Genomic DNA, 18,448 nt, shown 5'->3' on the forward strand with positions numbered 1-18,448 from the left:
AATCGAAGTATGTGCCCTTAGCAGGAACCGAACCTGGGTCTCTCTGGACCGAAGGCTGACACTCTAATCACTGAGCCAAACTGGCCAGGGCAAAAGTCACTTCTTTAACACAACAAAATACACTTTATTTTGTGTGTGTGTGGTACGTGCCCCTAGCGGGAACCGAACCTGGGACTCTCTGGTCCGCAGGCCAATGCTCCAACCACTGAGCCAAACTGGCCAGGGCTAAACTTAGTAAATTTTAGAAAATGCCTATTTTGTTATCATCATCATCATCATCATCATCATCATCATTTTAAAGTTAACTAGAATAGGTCCAAAGTAGATTTGGCTATTTTTTAGACCTGACATGTCAATGTCTCTACATAGGTTAATATTCTGCTAAAATTCTCCCAAAGGAACCTCTTTACTCATTGATGGGAAAAGGGAGAGGGGGTGTCATTTTAACTTAGAACACATATTTTCATCATTTAGTCATTTTGCTGGTGGGAATCAATAGAAAGTTATCCAGATGGGCATGTGACTTACAAGAACATTACTGAGCAACAAAACATTTATTCAAATATTTAATTGGAAGGAAATACATCTGGAATAAGTTTCATTGGAATACATATAAAAAGGAAAGTAAATCTATTAGAATTAATATCATAAGTAGTTGACTTTATCTGGAACTAGAAGTATTAACAAATTGGAGCCTAGAAGTCTTATCCAATTTTTTTAAGCCAGTCATTTTCCAAATTTATGCGGCAATTTTACTTAATTTCTTTAAGTAGAGCTTTGTTTTCAGCTAATCTTTTAGAGATAGATCACACAGGTTACCTAATCTGTTTTCTTTCTCCCCTTCAAAACAAAAAGTGGTAGGGGGCATTTGCCTGCCTTCAAAATACTTCAAAAATCCTAAAATCAGCGAGTTAGCAGAAACTCACTACATTTGGTCTACTAGGAACTACATGAATTAAGACACATCTAGTTTTGTCCTTAGATGTCAACATAGATCCCATTGATCAAATAATCCAGTCTGGAGTAACGTTTCCTGCGGAGGGATTCCAAGAGCATTCTGCCCAAGAGCACAAGGCCTATGGTGAGGAACAGAACACCGAAGAGCAGGGTCCCAACGAGGAGCCACTTTTCAAATGGAAGGCCGTATTGACTTTCTGGAACACTGTGCTGGGAGGAGCCGCCTGAACTGCTCTTCCCATTTTCCTGGGAAGCAGTTTTATTCGTAGTGTAAGAAGCCACATTTGGCAAAAGACTTGTAGCAGGGTTTTGGGCCTTCTCTGTGGTCAAAGTCTGGTTGGAAATTTCTCTAAAGGGCACCGTTTCTGGTAGGCCTTTCGAGTGTGCGGTTGCCTGAAGCGTGGCAGTTGGAACTGCTGTCGTAGTCATGTTAGCTCGAGGTGCAACCACAGCACGGGGCAAATGTGAAGAAATGGCTGTGGGAGGCCGAGAGGTGACCATCGTTGCAGGCGGGGCTGTGCTGGCCACTCGTGGTTGCGAAGCCACAGCCGGCGTCGCGGGGGCACTGGTGGGGAAGGGAACCCGGGGCTCCGGAGTGGCAGAGCCGGAATGTAGAGAAGCAGCAGCCGTTGCCGTGGGGACTGTCGTCACGTTTTCAGGCAGCAGATGACCTACTTCTTGTTCCGAGGAAAACTGTGAACTCTGAGAACGGTCTTTCTCTTTATAAACAGGGAGCCGTGTACTCGCTGGATCGATCTTGAATAGTTTCTCCAAGTGATCCGAGGCTCCGAACTTCCGAGAAAATGTCTCTCTCCATAAGACATCAGTGGGCTTCGAATAACCTGTCCGACGAGTGGGTGTGGCGGTGACCGCCTGGCCTGGCAAATCAGGATTGCCCCATGATGTAAAATCTGAACATGCAAAGAAGATAAAAGGGAGACTTAAATGTATAAGGTAGGTTAAAAAAGACAATGTAGCAGCTTTTCCCGTAAGTCCCCACACTGCTGATACTTGACATTTCATTGAAACTTGTGCAAAATGGAAAAATACAAATTGCTAAATCAGAACCCGATGACAGGCCTCTCTACCAGATGCTGTGGTTTATTTCTAGAGTGTCGGGACAGAGGAGAAGCGGAATGTGTGGAGGAGGATCAGCAAATAAAGGAAGAGGTAAGAGGAGGGACTCAAAGAGGACCTCAGCAAGGGCAGCAAGAGATGTAGGAAGATGGAGACGCTGTAGGGGCCAAGGCCGTGGAAGAAGGCTGGGCGGGGTGCTGTGGCAGAGCCGGGGAGAAGAACTTCCCGTGGGAGGTCAGAGCTCCTGCAGGCCGTGCCAGCTGGGATGTGATGACAGCTGGGGAGCAAGCAGTCCTTGGAGAGATTAACAGTGGGGGCAGGGCCAGGCAAGAAGGGTATGTAGAGGCCATGGGACAATGATGAGAGGAGGCGGAGTCCTGGTGATTTGTTATGACAAGGGGCTGGGGGAGGAGGCCGGGAGGTTCTGGTCTCCTCAGAAGGCATGGAGGCCAACGCAGCTGATGACATTTTTCAATTAAAAAATAAATAAATAAGTTTCAGCATCACAGTCAGGGGAGAGAGGCCACCTGGGAGATTTAATTTGAACTCTCAAAGATTAAAATTTTAGAGCCAATATCTTAGGTTCTGAGGACAATGGGACCAATATTTGAAATCATGATGGCCATGTTGCTGACATCAAGAGCAGAAAATCACACAGTCCTGATTCCTACTGAAGAGGAACCAGCCTCAGATCCTCCTCATGTGTGAGAAGGTTTAGAATCGTGCTTAGTCACACACACCACTGACCACAGCTCAAACTGCAAAGGTTTGTTCACACAGGACAGGGAATGATCATTTGACCTACTCTGCTACTTAACTAATCATTTCACTTTGGTGATAACTACAGAAAACACAAGGAAGGAAGCAAAGGAATTTCCTGGCATTTACTTATTAACTCTCCCTTGTTCTCTTTCCTCTTTCCTTCTTCAAGTCTCCTCCATGCCAGTTTCTAAACGAGACCTCTCTCTCCTCTGTCCTAACAAAGATCCAGATTTGTAATATCTTTGACCACTCTCTAAGCTTCATACCTCAAAGAGGTCCTATGGAACTGTCATGTATTAATCTACCTGGGACAGGGGTCCACAAGTTATGGTCTATGGCCCAAATCTGGCCCGTCACTCGTGGTTGTGTGGCTTGTGTGGTAAGAATGGTTTCTAGCCCTGGCCGGTTTGGCTCAGCAGTTAGAGCACTGGCCTGTGGTCCAGAGAGACCCGGGTTCGGTTCCCGCTAAGGACGCGTACCTCGGTTGCAGTTTTTCCCCAGCCCTGGTTGGTCGTGCGGGTGGCAGCCACTCGATGTGTCCCTTTCAAGTTCATGTTTCTCTCTCTCTCTCTCTTCCTCCCACTCTATCTGAACAAAAAAAAAAAGAAACAAAAAAAATGTCCTTGGGTGAGGATAAAAAAAAGAATGGTTTCTACATTTTTAAGTGGTTAAAAAAAAAAAGTTTGTGACACATGAAAATGACATGAAATTCAAATGAAATTCAAATGTTAGTGTCCATAAAGTTTTATCAGCACACAGCCACATTCATTTGTTTACACATAGTCTATCACTGCTTTCATACTACAAGGACAGAGGTGATTAAATACCACAGATTGCATAAGACTCACAAAACCTAAAATACCAGCCTAAAAAGTGTAAGACACTTATTATTTGGCCCTTGACCTAAAAAGTTTGTGGACACCTGCCCTGGCCAATTTGGCTCAGCGGTTAGAGTGTCAGCCAGTGGACCAAAGAGTTGTAGGTTCAATTCCGGCCAAGGGCATGTACCTCTGTTGCAGTTCGTCCCCAGCCCTGGTTGGGTTGTGCGGGAGGCAGCCAGTCGATGTGTCTCTCTCACATTGATGTTTCTCTCTCCCCACTCCCACCCCCCCCACTCTATCTGAAGATATTTGAGAAAATATCCTCAGGTGAGGATTAAAAAAAAAAAAGTTTGTGGACACCTGCTCAAGGATATAGTACTTTCCTCTAAAACAGAATTTAGGTGCCTGGAATTCCTCTTTCCTCCAACAATGCTGAGAAAAAGAATTTCTGCTGCAGGTGATATAATCGCAGGCATCACATCACCACGAGATAAACAGCATCTCTATATTAGGGAGGATCAGATATTTTTAAAAAAGAGCAGCATTCAACATATTTCATTTTAAAGTTAAAAAGAAAGACTAAGGAAGTGCTCTGTGATATATGTGAACTCAGGACTTAAATAAGGCCATTGACAAAAATGACCAAAACAGCTGTTTCTTTCTCAAGAATGCAAGCTCATAAATAAAGCAAAGAAAGTGCTGGTCCCATTTCCTGATAAAATTCATCTATTGGCAAAGATCCGAGAACCATACAGGGATCCTGCACACCTGCTCCGCTGACCTCACCCACTTAAGTTTGCCATTGGGGCATGGTGCTTTCTCTCAGTCATGGGAAAATGAGTCACAGAGGGAGCTAGGAAACAGCCCTGTGCCCTCAACCCCTCTTTTGAGTTTCATTTTTAAGTAACTTCACTAAGTAAAATACTTAGGGACTATTACTTGAAAACCAGCCGAGCAGGCCTACTCCCAATTCATTCTACTTTAGAATTCCCTTATTCCAGTCCTTGGTAAAAATGATATCCTACAAGCTGAAAAAAAAATGTAATGATGCCAAGCTGCAATGGTTTTACAGGAGGAATAGCATATACTGCCACCTTTCAAACTTTCAGTCTGTAAATATTAGTCAATAATTTATAGGAAATAGAGTTCATCCAGAAACATACCACCAAACAGGCATTTAATTTCACTCTGAACAGGAGGTGGATAATTTACTTTTATGGGTAATCTCAATCCATCAACATGAGCAGATTCATAAATAGAATTAGACATACAAGTTGTAAACATCCTGTAGATATAAACAGTCCGCTTTTTGGAGCCACTTTGCACCTAGCTGTTAATCAATCTGCTTTGGGCTGATGACACCCCCTGGTGGCTGCCAGAAGAACTGTTTGATCCTAAGTCTACTTCATTACCTTTACACTAGCCTTTAAAAGGTTTATGCACAGCCCAAGTTCCCTTTTCTTTCATTTCCAATGGAGAGAATCTTTACCACACACTCCCTTTTATACATACATTATAAAAGCAACAACATTTCCAAAGTATTATGAAAATGAAAACAAATTCAACTATAATTTCTATCATCATGTCCCAGCCACTATTAACATGTCTGCATACCTTTAAGTTAAAATTTTTTCTCATGTAATTGAAAAACAACTGAATGTTTTTCACCAGAAATTTAGGTGAATTTGCTTAGTTCTATACCTTAAACTTATTTTTCAGTGTCTGCACCCTCCTTTACACCCAAACATGATCAGGCAGTTGGACGTTTATGCTGTTTCTAGGTTTTTCATTTCTTAGACTAATTCTACAGTAAACAGTTTCACATCGATAGTTTTTCTTGTTTAGGTATTGTTTCTTTAGTGTAGATTTTATGGGAGTAGAATTACTAGATTAAAATTATCTGTATTTTTTACTTCCGATCAAGATGGCGGTGTAGGTAAATGCAGTATCACGCCTTCCCACAACCAAATCAAAGTTACAACTAAACTACAGAACAACCATCATTCAAAACCACCTGAAGTCAAGCTGAACAGAAGTCCTACAACTACGGAATTAAAGAAGCAGCCACATCGAGACTGGTAGGAGGGGTAGAGGCAGATGGGCTAGTCCCACACCTACGTGTGGCAGATAAAAATAAGGAGGATACCTGGGCTAGGAAGGCCTTCCCTAAGGACTGGGGGTCCCCGTCCCACACCAGGCGGCCCGCTCAGGGTTTCAGTGCCAGGAAGAGAATCCCCTTAACTTCTGGCTGGAAAAACCAGTGGGAACTGAGGTTCAGGGAGGCTGAGGCGGCTGGAGCCCCCAGGCAGCTCCTCTTAAAGGGCTCGTGCTTGGACTTATCGGACTCATTCCCTGTAAGCTTGGAGGGGAGGCAGCTCCAGGGGCACCAGAGACATACAGGGAAGAACCGAGCTGTTTGGCATTGGAGCGAGGGCTGGAGAGGGGGCTTTCTCCGGGACAAACATGCTGTCAGAGGCCTTTGTTCCTTTGGTGAGCCCTTCCCTGGGGCGGCAGACAGCCACCATATCTGGGACTGCAGCAACCTGGCTCATACTGTTTGCCCTGCCCTTGTGATTGCCTGAGGCCCCGCCCCACCCAACTTTCAGCTGTTGCCAGTTGCTTAACCATAGGATTGGCCTGTCTTGGATCCTGCTTCAGGTTTTCCTAAATTCTTTCAAACAAGCAGCATCTGGTCTCAGATAGCCCCATACCTCTCATTAAGTAATTCAAAGAAACAAACACAGGGAGGCAGCCAAAATGAGGAGACAAAGAAACAGGTCCCAAATTAAAGAACAGAACAAAACTCCAGGAAAAGAACTAAGTGAAATGGAGATAAGCAACCTAACAGATGCTGAGTTCAATATACTGCTTATAAGGATGCTCAATGAACTGAGTGAGGGCCTCAAGACCATTAAAAAAGACCAGTCAGAAATGAAGGAGGCACAGTCAGAGATGAAGGAGGCACTAACTGAAATAAAGAATAATTTACACAGATTCAATAGTAGAGTAGGTAAAGCCAAGAAGCAAACCATTGATTTGGAACACAAGGAAGCAAAAAAACACAAAAAACAAAAACCACCCAATCAGAACAGCAAAAAGAAAACAGAATCCAAAAAAATGAGGATAGTATAAGGAGCCTCCGGGACAATTTCAAGTGTGCCAACATTCGCATCCTGGGGGTTTCCGAAGGAGGAGAGAGAGAACAAGAAGTCGAATACCTATTTGAAACAATAATGGCAGAAAACTTCCCTAACTTGGTGAAGGAAACAGACATACAAGTCCAGGAAGCACAGAGAGTCCCAAACAAGATGAACCCCAAGAGGTCCACACCAAGACACATCATCATCAAAATGCAAAAGGTTCAAGGCAAAGAGAGAATCTTAAAAGCATCAAGAGAAAAGCAGTTAGTCACTTACAAGGGAGTTCCCATAAGACTGTCAGCTGATTCCTCAAAAGAAACTTTGCAGGACAAAAGAGAGTGGCAGGAAATATTTAGAGTAATGGAAAGCAAGAACCTACAACCAAGATTACTCTATCCTGCAAAGCTGTCATTTAGAATCGATGGCCATATAAAGTTTCCCAGTCAAGAAAAAGTTAACGGTTTGGTGGTGATGAACTCCTTTATTATATGAAATGATGAAGGGTCTTTCTGAAGAAAAAGATAAAATATATGAACAAACAAAATGGCAATGAACACATATCTATTGACAATGGAATCTACAAACAAAATGAACAGGCAGAACAGAAACAATCTCATAGATTCAGAGAACACATTGTTGGTTGCCAGATGGGAGGGGGTTTGTGGGAATGGGTGAAAAAGGTGAAGGGAATAAGATAATAGAGGTGGAATGTGAAGAGGAAAAATCCTTTTTTGTTATCTTTACTCATGCCCACCATGTATAGTGACTCTGCATTTGAAACTGTTATAAATGTCTTTTTGAGGGTTATGTAACATGTCCCAAACTGCAGATTTCCAAAATTTTTTTTTTTTTTTAATCCTCACCCGAGGATATTTTTCCATTTTTTGTACAGATAGAGTGGGAGGGAGAGAGAGAGAGAGAAACATTGACGTGAAGGGACACATCGAGTGGCTGCCACCCGCACGACCAACCAGGGCCGGGGACAAACTGCAACCGAAGTACGTGCCCTTAGCGGGAACCGAACCCGGGTCTCTCCGGACCGCAGGCCGACGCTCTAACCGCTGAGCCAAACCAGCCAGGGCCAGATTTCCAAAATTTGGTTGAGATAATAGAGGTGGAATGTGATGGTCCAGCTTCCACACGATGGGAGCTGCTGAAGGAGAACAGCAAACATTCCAATCCATGTCTTAAGCCCCGACCTCTTTAGAAACTCAGACGGGCATATCCAGTTCCTGCTGGATTCCACCCCTGGGTGTCTAACAGGTTCTGCAATGTTCCAGGTGATCAAGGAGGAACATCTAGAAGCCATATCCATGCCACCCTGCACATCCTGTGTTTTTAGCCAAGACTAGATGCATACAGGCAAGAGAAGTGAAGGAGCCACACAGGTCAGGGGCAGCCACCCTGGCCACTGAAGCCCCAAAAGGGGAGGAGGAGGACAAGACACTGCCCACACAAGGTACAGTCTTGAGTGTTTTGAGAAATCTAATCTGTTCGGGTCGTGTGGGTGACGACCACTCGATGTGTCTTTTAGCAAATTTGCCATAGTCTTTCAGCAAATTGTTTAATTGTGGTAAAATATACATACAATTTACCACTTTAACCATTTTTAAGTGGCACTGAGTATATTCACACTGTTGTGTCACCATCATCCAACTCCAGAATATTTTTTCATCTTGCAAAACTGAAACTTTGTATCTTATGAGCCAGTCTGTTTATACTTGGGCTCATATCACTATTTAGGAAAAATTTACACAAATAATCTGTTTAAGGAAATGTTTGATACATCTGGATTTCCTGGTTCATGAACAAAACTCAGACAGCCCCATGCAGGGGACAAAGCAGTCAGTGTCCAGGTGCCCTGAGCGGTATCATTCCCCAAAATACTTCACATGCAGCGTAATACTGTCAAGAGAGAGCCCTTGGTTGTACTTTTCCCCCCAACCCTAAAGCTACTTCTCAAATCTTCCTCAGTTCAGTAGATGGTGCCACCATCCTTCTAGATATTCAAGACAAAAACTAGGACTCAGCTTCGATGCTTCTCCTTTCCTTGTCCCCCACATCCACGCCAGCAGCAAGTTCTGTCCCTTCGACCTCTGAAAAGACCCTGTGTTTCCTTCTCTCCATCTCCTCTACTGCCTCTCTGGTCCACCATGCCACAGCCTTTCATGTAGATCTCACCCCCACTTCCTACCAAGTCTTCCCACTTCCCCTTTTACTGCTGGGTCATTGTCCATTCCCAACACAGCAGTCACAGTGAGCTTTAAGAAATCACCTTTAGCTGGCTGGTTTGGCTCAGCAGTTAGAGTGTCGGCCCGCGGACCAGGGAGTCCCAGGTTCGGTTCCTGCTAAGGTCATGTACCTCGGTTGCAGTTTGTCCCCGACCCAGTTCAGGTCGTGTGGGTGGTGACCACTCGATGTGTCTCTCTCACATCGATGTTTCTCTCTCTCTCCCCCTCCTCTCCCTCCCACTCTGTCTGAAGATAAGTGCAAAAATGTCCTCCAGTGAGTATAAGAGAGAGAGAGAGAGAGAGAGAGAGAGAGAGAGAGAGAAGGAGAAGGAAGGAAGGAAGGAAGGAAGGAGGAAGGAAGGAAGGAAGGAAGGAAGGAAGGAAGGAAGAGAAGGAAGGAAGGAAGGAAGGAAGAAAGAAAGAAAAAAAGAAAGAAAGAAAGAAAGAAAGAAAATAAATCACCTTTAAAACACCATGGTCCACGCCTCTTTAAAAACTTCCGACAGCTTCCCATTACGCATTTAAAATAAAAATGTCTGCCCTGGCTGGTTTGGCTCAGCGGTTAGAGCGTCGACCTGCGGTCCAGAGAGACCTGGGTTCGGTTCCTGCTAAGGGTACGTACCTCGGTTGCAGTTTGTCCCCGGCCCTGGTTGGGTTGTGCGGGTGGCAGCCACTCGATGTGTGCCTTTCACATCGATGTTTCTCTCTCTCTCTCTCTTCCTTTCTCTTCCTTCCACTCTATCTGAACAAAAAATGGGGGAAAAAATGTCCTTGGGTGAGAATAAAAAATTAATTAATTTAAAAAAATGTCCTACCCTACTCTGGCTTACAAAGCTTTTCGTGATCTCTCTACCTTTGCTACTTCTGGCATATCACTCTTTATGTATATGGTTCACTGTGAGTCAGCCAGCTGGGATGTTGACACACACTATTTTCTCTGCCTGGAAGGTCGTCCCATGATCTTCTCACATCCAGGTTCTTACTGTCCCAATCTTAGTGTAGGGGTTACTTCTTCACAGGTGCTTCCTCTGATCACCTAATCCAGAGGATCCACTCAGGGATTATCTATTACATGATCTTAGCTCAATTATTTGCATAGCGCTTGTGATATATTTTCTTGGTTATTTATTTATTATGGTTATTGTCTCTGTCTCTCTTGAAACATGTTTCAGAAGTGAGTGCCTTGTTTTCTATGTCTAGTGTTGTATCCTTGTATTCCTAGGGTATAAAAAGTGCTTGGCACATAGAAGACACTAAATAATACTTATTATTTATTAAATAAAGAAAATAATAATAATAATCAAGGATCTAAGAACAAAAACTTTCAAGGAAATTTGATACTGAAAGCATTTTATCCTGAAAAATTAACAAGTCAAATTCTCACCAAGATCTACCCAGATATTATTAATATAATACTATATCTAGTTTGTTTTTTGTATTCTGAACAAATAGGTAAGTTCCATGTGCAAGGAGACTGCATTTCCAATGCCTTGCACAGAAATTAGCACATGGTAGTTACTCAATTAATATTTTTGAATGAACTTCTCTCCAGGTCTACACAACAAAATCCAATGAGTTTAATTTCAGATAATGTGATTATAAAATAATTCTAACCTAATGACAAACATAGAATTCTGTATATTCACAAAGGTCTTGACCCTTTCAAAACTGGAGACCTATCCACTTATTCCAGTGCTGCTGACCTGGTTCTGAATAGGTGTTTCAAAGTGTTTTCATGAAAGATCTGTGCACCTTTTATCTTATGAGGGTAAAAACAAAAATTACTACCATTCAGAGATCTTTCACTGGAAAAAAGCTGTCTGGTTTAAAGGCTGAATTTTAAATCATGAGATTTTTCTGGTATGCCTCTACATTTGTGACCCCTTCCTGCAGTTTTTTTTTTTCTTTATTGATTTTAGAGAGAGGGGAAGGGAGAGGTAGAAAGAGATAGAAACATAGATGAGAGAGAACATCGATTGGCCACCTCCTGCATGCCCCCCACTGGGGATTTGGCCCACATCCTGGTCATGTGCCCCTACTGGGAATCGAACCAATGACCTCCCGATGCATGGGTCGATGCTCAACCACTGAGCCACACCGGCCAAGCCTTTTGGCAGTTTTACTTAGACTATTTTGTAGAAAATCTTTCACATGAGCCATACCCTTAAGTAATTTCCAATCACAAACGAAAAAGAATAATGTTCTTATTACCTCTAATTATCCTGTAACTCATAAGTCCCTTTGCTGGTTTCAGCGGACAGGCTTCCTCACTGGGACAGAAAAATAGGTAGCAGTTGGGTTGTCTAGTTGTTTTTCGAGTGTCGAAGATCATCAGGTTACACGCTTTGTCCCCTGCAATGAAAGGTTTCATAAGCATTATTTTGAAACAGGATTTTCTAAAGAGTACAGCAAGCAGGAAGAACTGCATTTATTCTGGTGTCCAACACAAACACTTTTGTTCACTTGCTTGCTGACGGCTGAATCATTTCCTTTTCCTTACTTTAGTCCTGGAAGGGACGTTTACAGACATTGGGTTTAGAAATCTGTCTTAAGGTAATGTTGGCAAAACCAATTTTTAATAGTACATTTAATTCTTTAGAAATAAGCCTTCCATTTGCTAAAATAGCCACAAAAATATACATAGAAATACTGACTTTGCAATCTTTACACAACTCACAGCTGAGTTGGACCTTAAGAAATGGGTCTAACCCTAAGGATTTCATCTATCTCTTGCATCCAGAAGGTATTTCACACACCAATGAAACCATGGCTTTCTTGGGTGGAGTCAGCAAATCCAGCATCATACATAATATGCCTCCTTCCACAAAGAATCTGAGTAGTGCGTGGAATGCAAAGTCTACTTTTTATTTTTATCAGTGCTGTTCTTCTTTTGGTTCTTTCTTAGTATTTCTCCTGTTCCTTAATGTGTTTTTTTTTTTATCTTCACCCGAGGACATTTTCCCATTTTTTGTACAGAAAGAGTGGGAGGGAGAGAGAGGAAGAGAGAGAGAGAGAGAAACATCGATGTGAAAGGGACAGATCGAGTGGCTGCCACCCGCACGACCAACCAGGGCCAGGGACAAACTGCAACCGAGGCACATGCCCTTAGCGGGAACCGAACCCGGGTCTCTCCGGACCGCAGGCCAACGCTCTAACCGCTGAGCCAAACTGGCCAGGGCTGTTTTTTAATTTCTGTTTTCCTTCCTTTCTCATTTTTCACTCTTAACTTTTGCTCCTGGCTTCTCCTTCTCTTATGTCCAAGAGAAATTATTCTAATTATCATGGCCTAGAGTGGGCTTTGACCTCTATCTAGTGCAGTCTCACATCTTGGCCTGTGACCCTTGAAAGATCAGTAGGCCCTGGGTCAAGCTGAAGGTTAAGAGGCATATAGGCTAATTATTAAAAATACATATTGACAACATGGATCTTGAGACTATTATGCTAAATGAAATAAGGTAAATGAAGAAGAACAAGAACCAGATGATATCACTCACATGTAGGATATAAAACAAAAAGCCACAAACAAAATAAACGACCGCCCCCCCCCCAAAAAAAAACTCAGAGATACAGAAAACAGAAGGGTTATTACCAGAGGGGAACAAGGATGGGGAGGCCGAAGAAGGTAAAGGGAATAAATGTATGGTGATGGAAGGATATTTTCCCCTCCCTTCCTCCCTCCCTCCCTCCCTCCCTCCCTTCTTCCCTTCCTCCCTCCCTCCCTTCCTTCCTCCCTCCCTTCCTATATCACAACCATTATAGAAAGAAAAGGAAGTAACAATCTAAGAGAAAACAGGATTTTGGGGGGCTAATAAATCAAGTAAGAATCCAGTGTTCATTCTCATTTCCAGGATCCGAAGGCAAGGCCTTGTCCACCTTATTCATTGTTTTATCTCCAGCAAAGCATCGGGTCCTCCACAAATTTTGTTGCTTTTTTTTTCCTTTAGGGAATTAGGGCAGGTTCATAAACAATTGAAAATCAACCATTGTTTCACTTAGATATATACTTCTCTTTTCAGGTAATAGGCTTGGAGCCTGAAATATGCAGCGTGGTTTAAACCTGCGGCCTAGTTTCCTTCAGTGTCATATGAATGGGTCAGACTAAACGACATCCCATGCCTCTTAGAATCCTAAATACTTCAATTAGTGGCCAGTGGCTTCCTGACTCACCTTATGCCACCAGCTCCAGGGAAGGGAGACAAAATGGAGATTTTATGCTTCTACTTAAAAATCAAACGCTGATTTTCCTACGGGCTGAGTTAGGAATTTCTTTCATCTCGACTCACTTTCTCGGTTTATATGTTCTTTGTAATATCAAACTGTATTGCAATATCCATGAGGATGACAGCTAATCATTTAAATAGCATCTCTGTTTCAATATCCTAGATGCCTGCTAGGACCTAACACCAGTGGTTCTCAACCTTTTTATACCCAAACACCTGAGCAATACACACACACACACACACACACACACACACTCCTCACTAACTTTGACTCAGCTTAGGGGAGGGGAAAGCACACCTGTGAAACAATCCCCAGGTGATTTTGTCACCTACCTTTCTATTCCATTGAGAATCACTAGTATAAACTATTGATCCATATCAACCAGCTACTTATGTCACAAAACATATGGAATAAAGGGTTGTCAAGGGACTATTACTTACCTGATATGTTTTTTGTTGAACAGCAAGAATTAATGCAGTCTTCTTGAGTCAATGTGTGTATGGGCTCATTGCCCCTGATTCCCTTAGTAAGAGATGACTGGATGTCAATGATAACATCTTCTAGACTCTGGGTAAGACAATTTTGACTGGTGGACAGCCTGACTGTCAGGAAACAAATGATTACAAAAGTGTAGGTCAAGCTCCGCCCTTCCCTGAAGAACATTTTAAATTTTGGTATAGTTTTAGTCTTCAAAGCTCAAGGATAACCCTCCTTCTGATCTTAGTTTGTTTCAACAAGATTGCACAGATGATGAAATTTCTCTCTAGAACAAAAAGAAAACCATCAGTGAGTTTTGTTTCTTTTAGCAAATCTCGAAAAGGTACATTTCATTTCCTTTAAGTCAATGTAAATGATTCACAATTCATAGGGCAAAAATAAACAAGCATTTTTATTCATTTCACTTTTAATAGATTTGAGACAACTTTTCATTAAAAACTTGGCAAACAACTAATAAGCACAAGCACGTATACTGCCCCATCACTGCTTAAAAGCTGATGTGTCTGTGAAGGAAGAGGTATGAACAGCAGGCCTGCCTCTGAGTGCTGGAATCTGTCCTCCTCTTTCCTCTCTGACTGGAAGGGGAGAGGACACAAACTCCCTGGTCACTGGTGAAGCAATGATAACAGGTTTGGGCATATTTCCTTTCTCAGTAGTAACAATTAGCATTTTAAAATCACCTACTGGGCCTGGCCGGTGTGGCTCAGTGGATTGAGCGTTGTCCCATGGACTGAGAGATCCCGGTTTGGGGCACACGCCTGGGTTGTGGGCTCAATCCCCAGTGGGGGGTGTGCAGGAGACAGCCGATGGATATTTCTCTCTCACATCAATATTTCTATCTCTCTTTGAAAAATCAATAAAAACATATTTAAAAAAAATAAAATCCCATTAAATCCAGATTTAAATAAATAAATAAATAAATAAATAAATAAATAAAATCACCTACTGTGTGGTAGGCAATGTGCTAAACATTTACATATATTCTCCTATTTAATCCTAATACCAACTCTTCAGAAAAGCTACCATTTTTCTCATTTTATAGATGAGGAACATGAGGTTGACTTTCTTGTTGGTCCTTCTCTTTAGGTATCAAACCAGAGGCGAGTTACCCCCATAATCTAATTCTAGGAATTAGCCAGTCAGCAGGGGGAATATTATGGCTCAACTGAAGGAAAGTTTAGGGGCAAGTGTTCTTTTTGACATTCCTAAAAACACAAAAGTCATACAATGTGTAATGCCAACTCCACTGGTAAGCTGGTTCTTCTAGGAAAAATAAGAATAAATGTTAACCTGGCAATGCAATACCATAAACTATCCTCACCGACTCATCCCCACATTTCCAGAAATCAAATTATTCACTGAATGATAGCCTAGAGCAGAATTAATGTTTCTTTGTTTTTGGTGGGGGGATTAATGAACCCTTTGGTAGTCTGGTGAAATTTAGGATCTCTTCTGAGAGACATGTTTTAAAACACATAAAATGAAATAATAGAAGACTGATTACAAAGCAAGTCAGTTATATTGAAATATAATTATCAAAGTAGTTTGTTAAATCAGCCTACAAAACTGATGAAAGAAATCAAAGAAGATCTAAATAAATGGAGAGCTATTCCATGTTCATCAATAGTTAACATTTCAGTTACATATATATTCTCCTATTTAATCCTAATACCAACTCTTGATCTATAGATTCCCTACTTGATCTATAGATTCAACATAAGTCCAATCAAAATCCCAGCAACTTATTTTGTGATTCTCGACAAACTGATTCTGTAGTTTACATAGAAATGCAAAAAGGCTCAGAATAGCCAACACAATACTGAAGGATCAGGTTGGAGAACTGACACTACCCAATTTCAATAATCAAGACAGTGTGGTATGGGTGAAAGAGTAGACAAATAGATCAATGCAACAGAATAGAGAGCCCAGAAATAGACCCCCACAAATATAGTCAACTAATCTTTGACAAAGGAGCAAAGGCAATTCAATGGAGAAAGGATAGCTTTCTCAAAAATGGTGCTGGAATAATTGGTCATCCACATGCAAAACAAACAAATTTTAAAAAATACCTGGACACAAATCTCCCATCTTCACAAAAATTAATTCAAAATAGATCATAAATGTAAAATGTAAAACTATCAAATTCCTAGATTATAACATAGGAGAATATTTTTGTGAACTTAGAATAGACAATGAGTTTTTATATACAATACTAAAAACGCAATCCATGAAAGAAAAACTGATAAGTTGCATTTCATTAAAATTAAAAACTTCTCACCCTGGCCTGTTTGGCTCAGCGGTTGGAGCGTCGGCCTGCAGACCAGAGAGTCCCGGGTTTGGTTCCCGCTAGGGGCATGTACCAATAAATTAAATTAAATTAAAAACTTCTCTATGCAAGACACTGTTAAGAAAAAGACAAGCTACCGACTGGAAGAAAACATTTACAAAACATATCTGATAAAGGGCAGGTAGCCAAAATATACCAAAAAATGTTTAAAATGTAACAATATGGCTGATGTGGCTCGGTTGGTTGAATGTTATCCTGAAACTCTTGCAAGGAAACCTGAACTATGCAAGGGGATGGGGTAGGAGCTGGTTCTCAGTATGCAACATCTTTGTAGCTCCTGGACAGTGAGAAGTACTGAAGATATTTATCTCGTTAAATATACTCAACAATTATGAGGTAAATTAATCTTCTTAGCCATTATTATTTAGGCCTTAAAGTTCTAAAGTCAAGTTTAATCTTGTTGAAAGATGCAGGGAAAAGGAAACAGGTGGGTGGGAGAGGAAGCACCTGAGCTTTAATGCTTGCTTACATGTATATAACTATGTCAAGTACTGGGAATCATTTATCTTCAGCATAATCTAATCTATCAACACAGACACACACACACCCTACAGAGTATTAGACTATTAGTAGTTTTGATAATGAATACCGGACAGAAATTATACAAGAAAAAAAAGGGGGGAAATTTTCCCTTCCTTTGAGGAAATTATGTCGCTCACTGAACTATTCTGCCTGTCCTGATGACGACGCGGAGCCAGTGCGTTATGACAGGTGCCCCTGGCCTGCCTGGGAAGCCTTTCTGGGGTACCGCAGCGCCTCAAATATCCGGGTCAGCCAACCCTCCTTCGCCTCTGCCTGCTTCCTCACTTGCTCCTGGACGGGTGGAGCTGCCTACCCGGCAAGGAGGGGCGGCGATGCTGCCTGGGGCCGATCCGGGGGGGAGGACTGGGACGCCTTTACCTGGCGGCGAGGGGGCCCCGGAGCCCCTGGGGCCCACCGGTGCGAGCAGGGCTCCGATGCGCTCGCGGGGAAGCAGCGGCGAGTCCGCGCGACGGTCTCGGTGAGGAGGGCAGGGATGCTCCCGCAGCTCCCTCCTGGCCCAGCTGGTTTGTGGTTCGCAAGTTCCTGCTTCCGCTGCAGCTGCCGAAAGTTTGCGGGGGATGGGAGAGGAGGGGAGCACATTCCTGCCCTGCAACCCGGAGCTGCTTCCCAACAACTGCGAGCGCGGGCCGCCGGGTACAGGCGGGAGACACGAGCCTCTCCTGGCGGTGGCTCCAGCTCCCGGTGGCCGCGTTGAGCCGGGGAGAGAGCTCTAGTCCCACGGCGCCCCCGCCCCACTCACCCAGGCGCGCACCCGAGGCCAAGGGCACAGTGTGGGGGTGTGGGCGCGACCCTTGTGGTTGGCTCAGGGTCTGCAGCTGCACCTGCTGGCTTCCCTGGACCAGAGTGTGTGTGTGTGTGTGTGTGTGTGTGTGTGTACACACATATATACATATACATACACACACACACACACACACACACAAATCAAACAACCAAAATGTATACACAGTGAAAGTCTGGTTCTCGGCCCCCCCCCCCCCCCCCCCCCGTCCTCGCAGACAACCACTGAGTGCAGTTTCTCCACGTTCAAGTTTACAGTACATTCTATCTGAGACATAGTTATGAACACATGTTTTGATAACTGGAGCCATGGAGGGTCCTCAGGCATGGAGGTTGGCAATATATTTTTTCCAAAGGAAAAAAGCTTAATATAAAGATTCAAAATTCACATTATGGTAAATGATAAAATTAAATATCTTTCTCTTGATAAGAGTTCAATTTGTGCATTTTTTTTCTATTTAACTTATCCTGAGAGTTGTCCATTCATGAGTTAAATATTATGTGCAAGCCAAGCCTCAGAGAAGACATTTGGAAATTCTGTAGGATTTATTGTTTATAGGTATGGATAATGATTAAAAATAAAATGGTGTGTGACTTCCGGTCAAGATGGCGGGGTAGGTAAATGCAGTATCGTGTCCTCCCACAATCACATCAAAGTTACAACTAAACTACAGAACAACCATCATTCAAAACCACCTGAAATCGAGCTGAACAGAAGTCCTACAACTACAGAATTAAAGAAGCAGCCACATCAAGACTGGTAGGAGGGACGGAGGCAGACGGGCTGGTCCCACACCCACGTGTGGCCGATAAAAATCAGGAGGACACCTCGGCTGGGAAGGTCCTCCCTGAGGACAGAGGGGTCCCCATTCCACACCATTCCGCTCAGGGTTCCAGTGCCAGGATGAGAAGTTCCCATAACTTCTGGCTGGAAAAACCAGCGGGAACTGAGGCTCAGGGAAGCTGAGGCAGCTGGAGCCCCAGGCAGCTCCTCTTAAAAAGCCCGCGCAGGGACTTATCGGACTCACTCCCTCTAAGCTTGGAGGGGAGGAAGCTCGAGGGGCGCCAGAG

At 43.0% G+C, this 18,448-nt stretch overlaps 1 protein-coding gene across 1 annotated transcript; it reads right to left on the reverse strand.

The window, feature by feature from the left end:
* Positions 1–595: 595 nt before the first annotated feature.
* On the reverse strand, positions 596–17,166 carry MANSC1 (MANSC domain containing 1). Its single transcript, XM_036252059.1, has 4 exons — positions 16,955–17,166; positions 13,650–13,972; positions 11,200–11,340; positions 596–1,868 (listed from the first exon to the last, which is right to left on the reverse strand). The coding sequence occupies exons 2-4, from the start codon at positions 13,870–13,872 to the stop codon at positions 979–981; spliced, it is 1,254 nt and encodes a 417-aa protein (XP_036107952.1). The 5' UTR covers positions 13,873–13,972; positions 16,955–17,166; the 3' UTR covers positions 596–978.
* Between the last annotated feature and the right edge of the window lie 1,282 nt (positions 17,167–18,448).

The sequence above is a fragment of the Molossus molossus genome, unplaced genomic scaffold (assembly GCF_014108415.1).
Source record: "Molossus molossus isolate mMolMol1 unplaced genomic scaffold, mMolMol1.p scaffold_m16_p_10, whole genome shotgun sequence".
In the NCBI taxonomy this organism is placed as follows: Eukaryota; Metazoa; Chordata; class Mammalia; order Chiroptera; family Molossidae; genus Molossus; species Molossus molossus.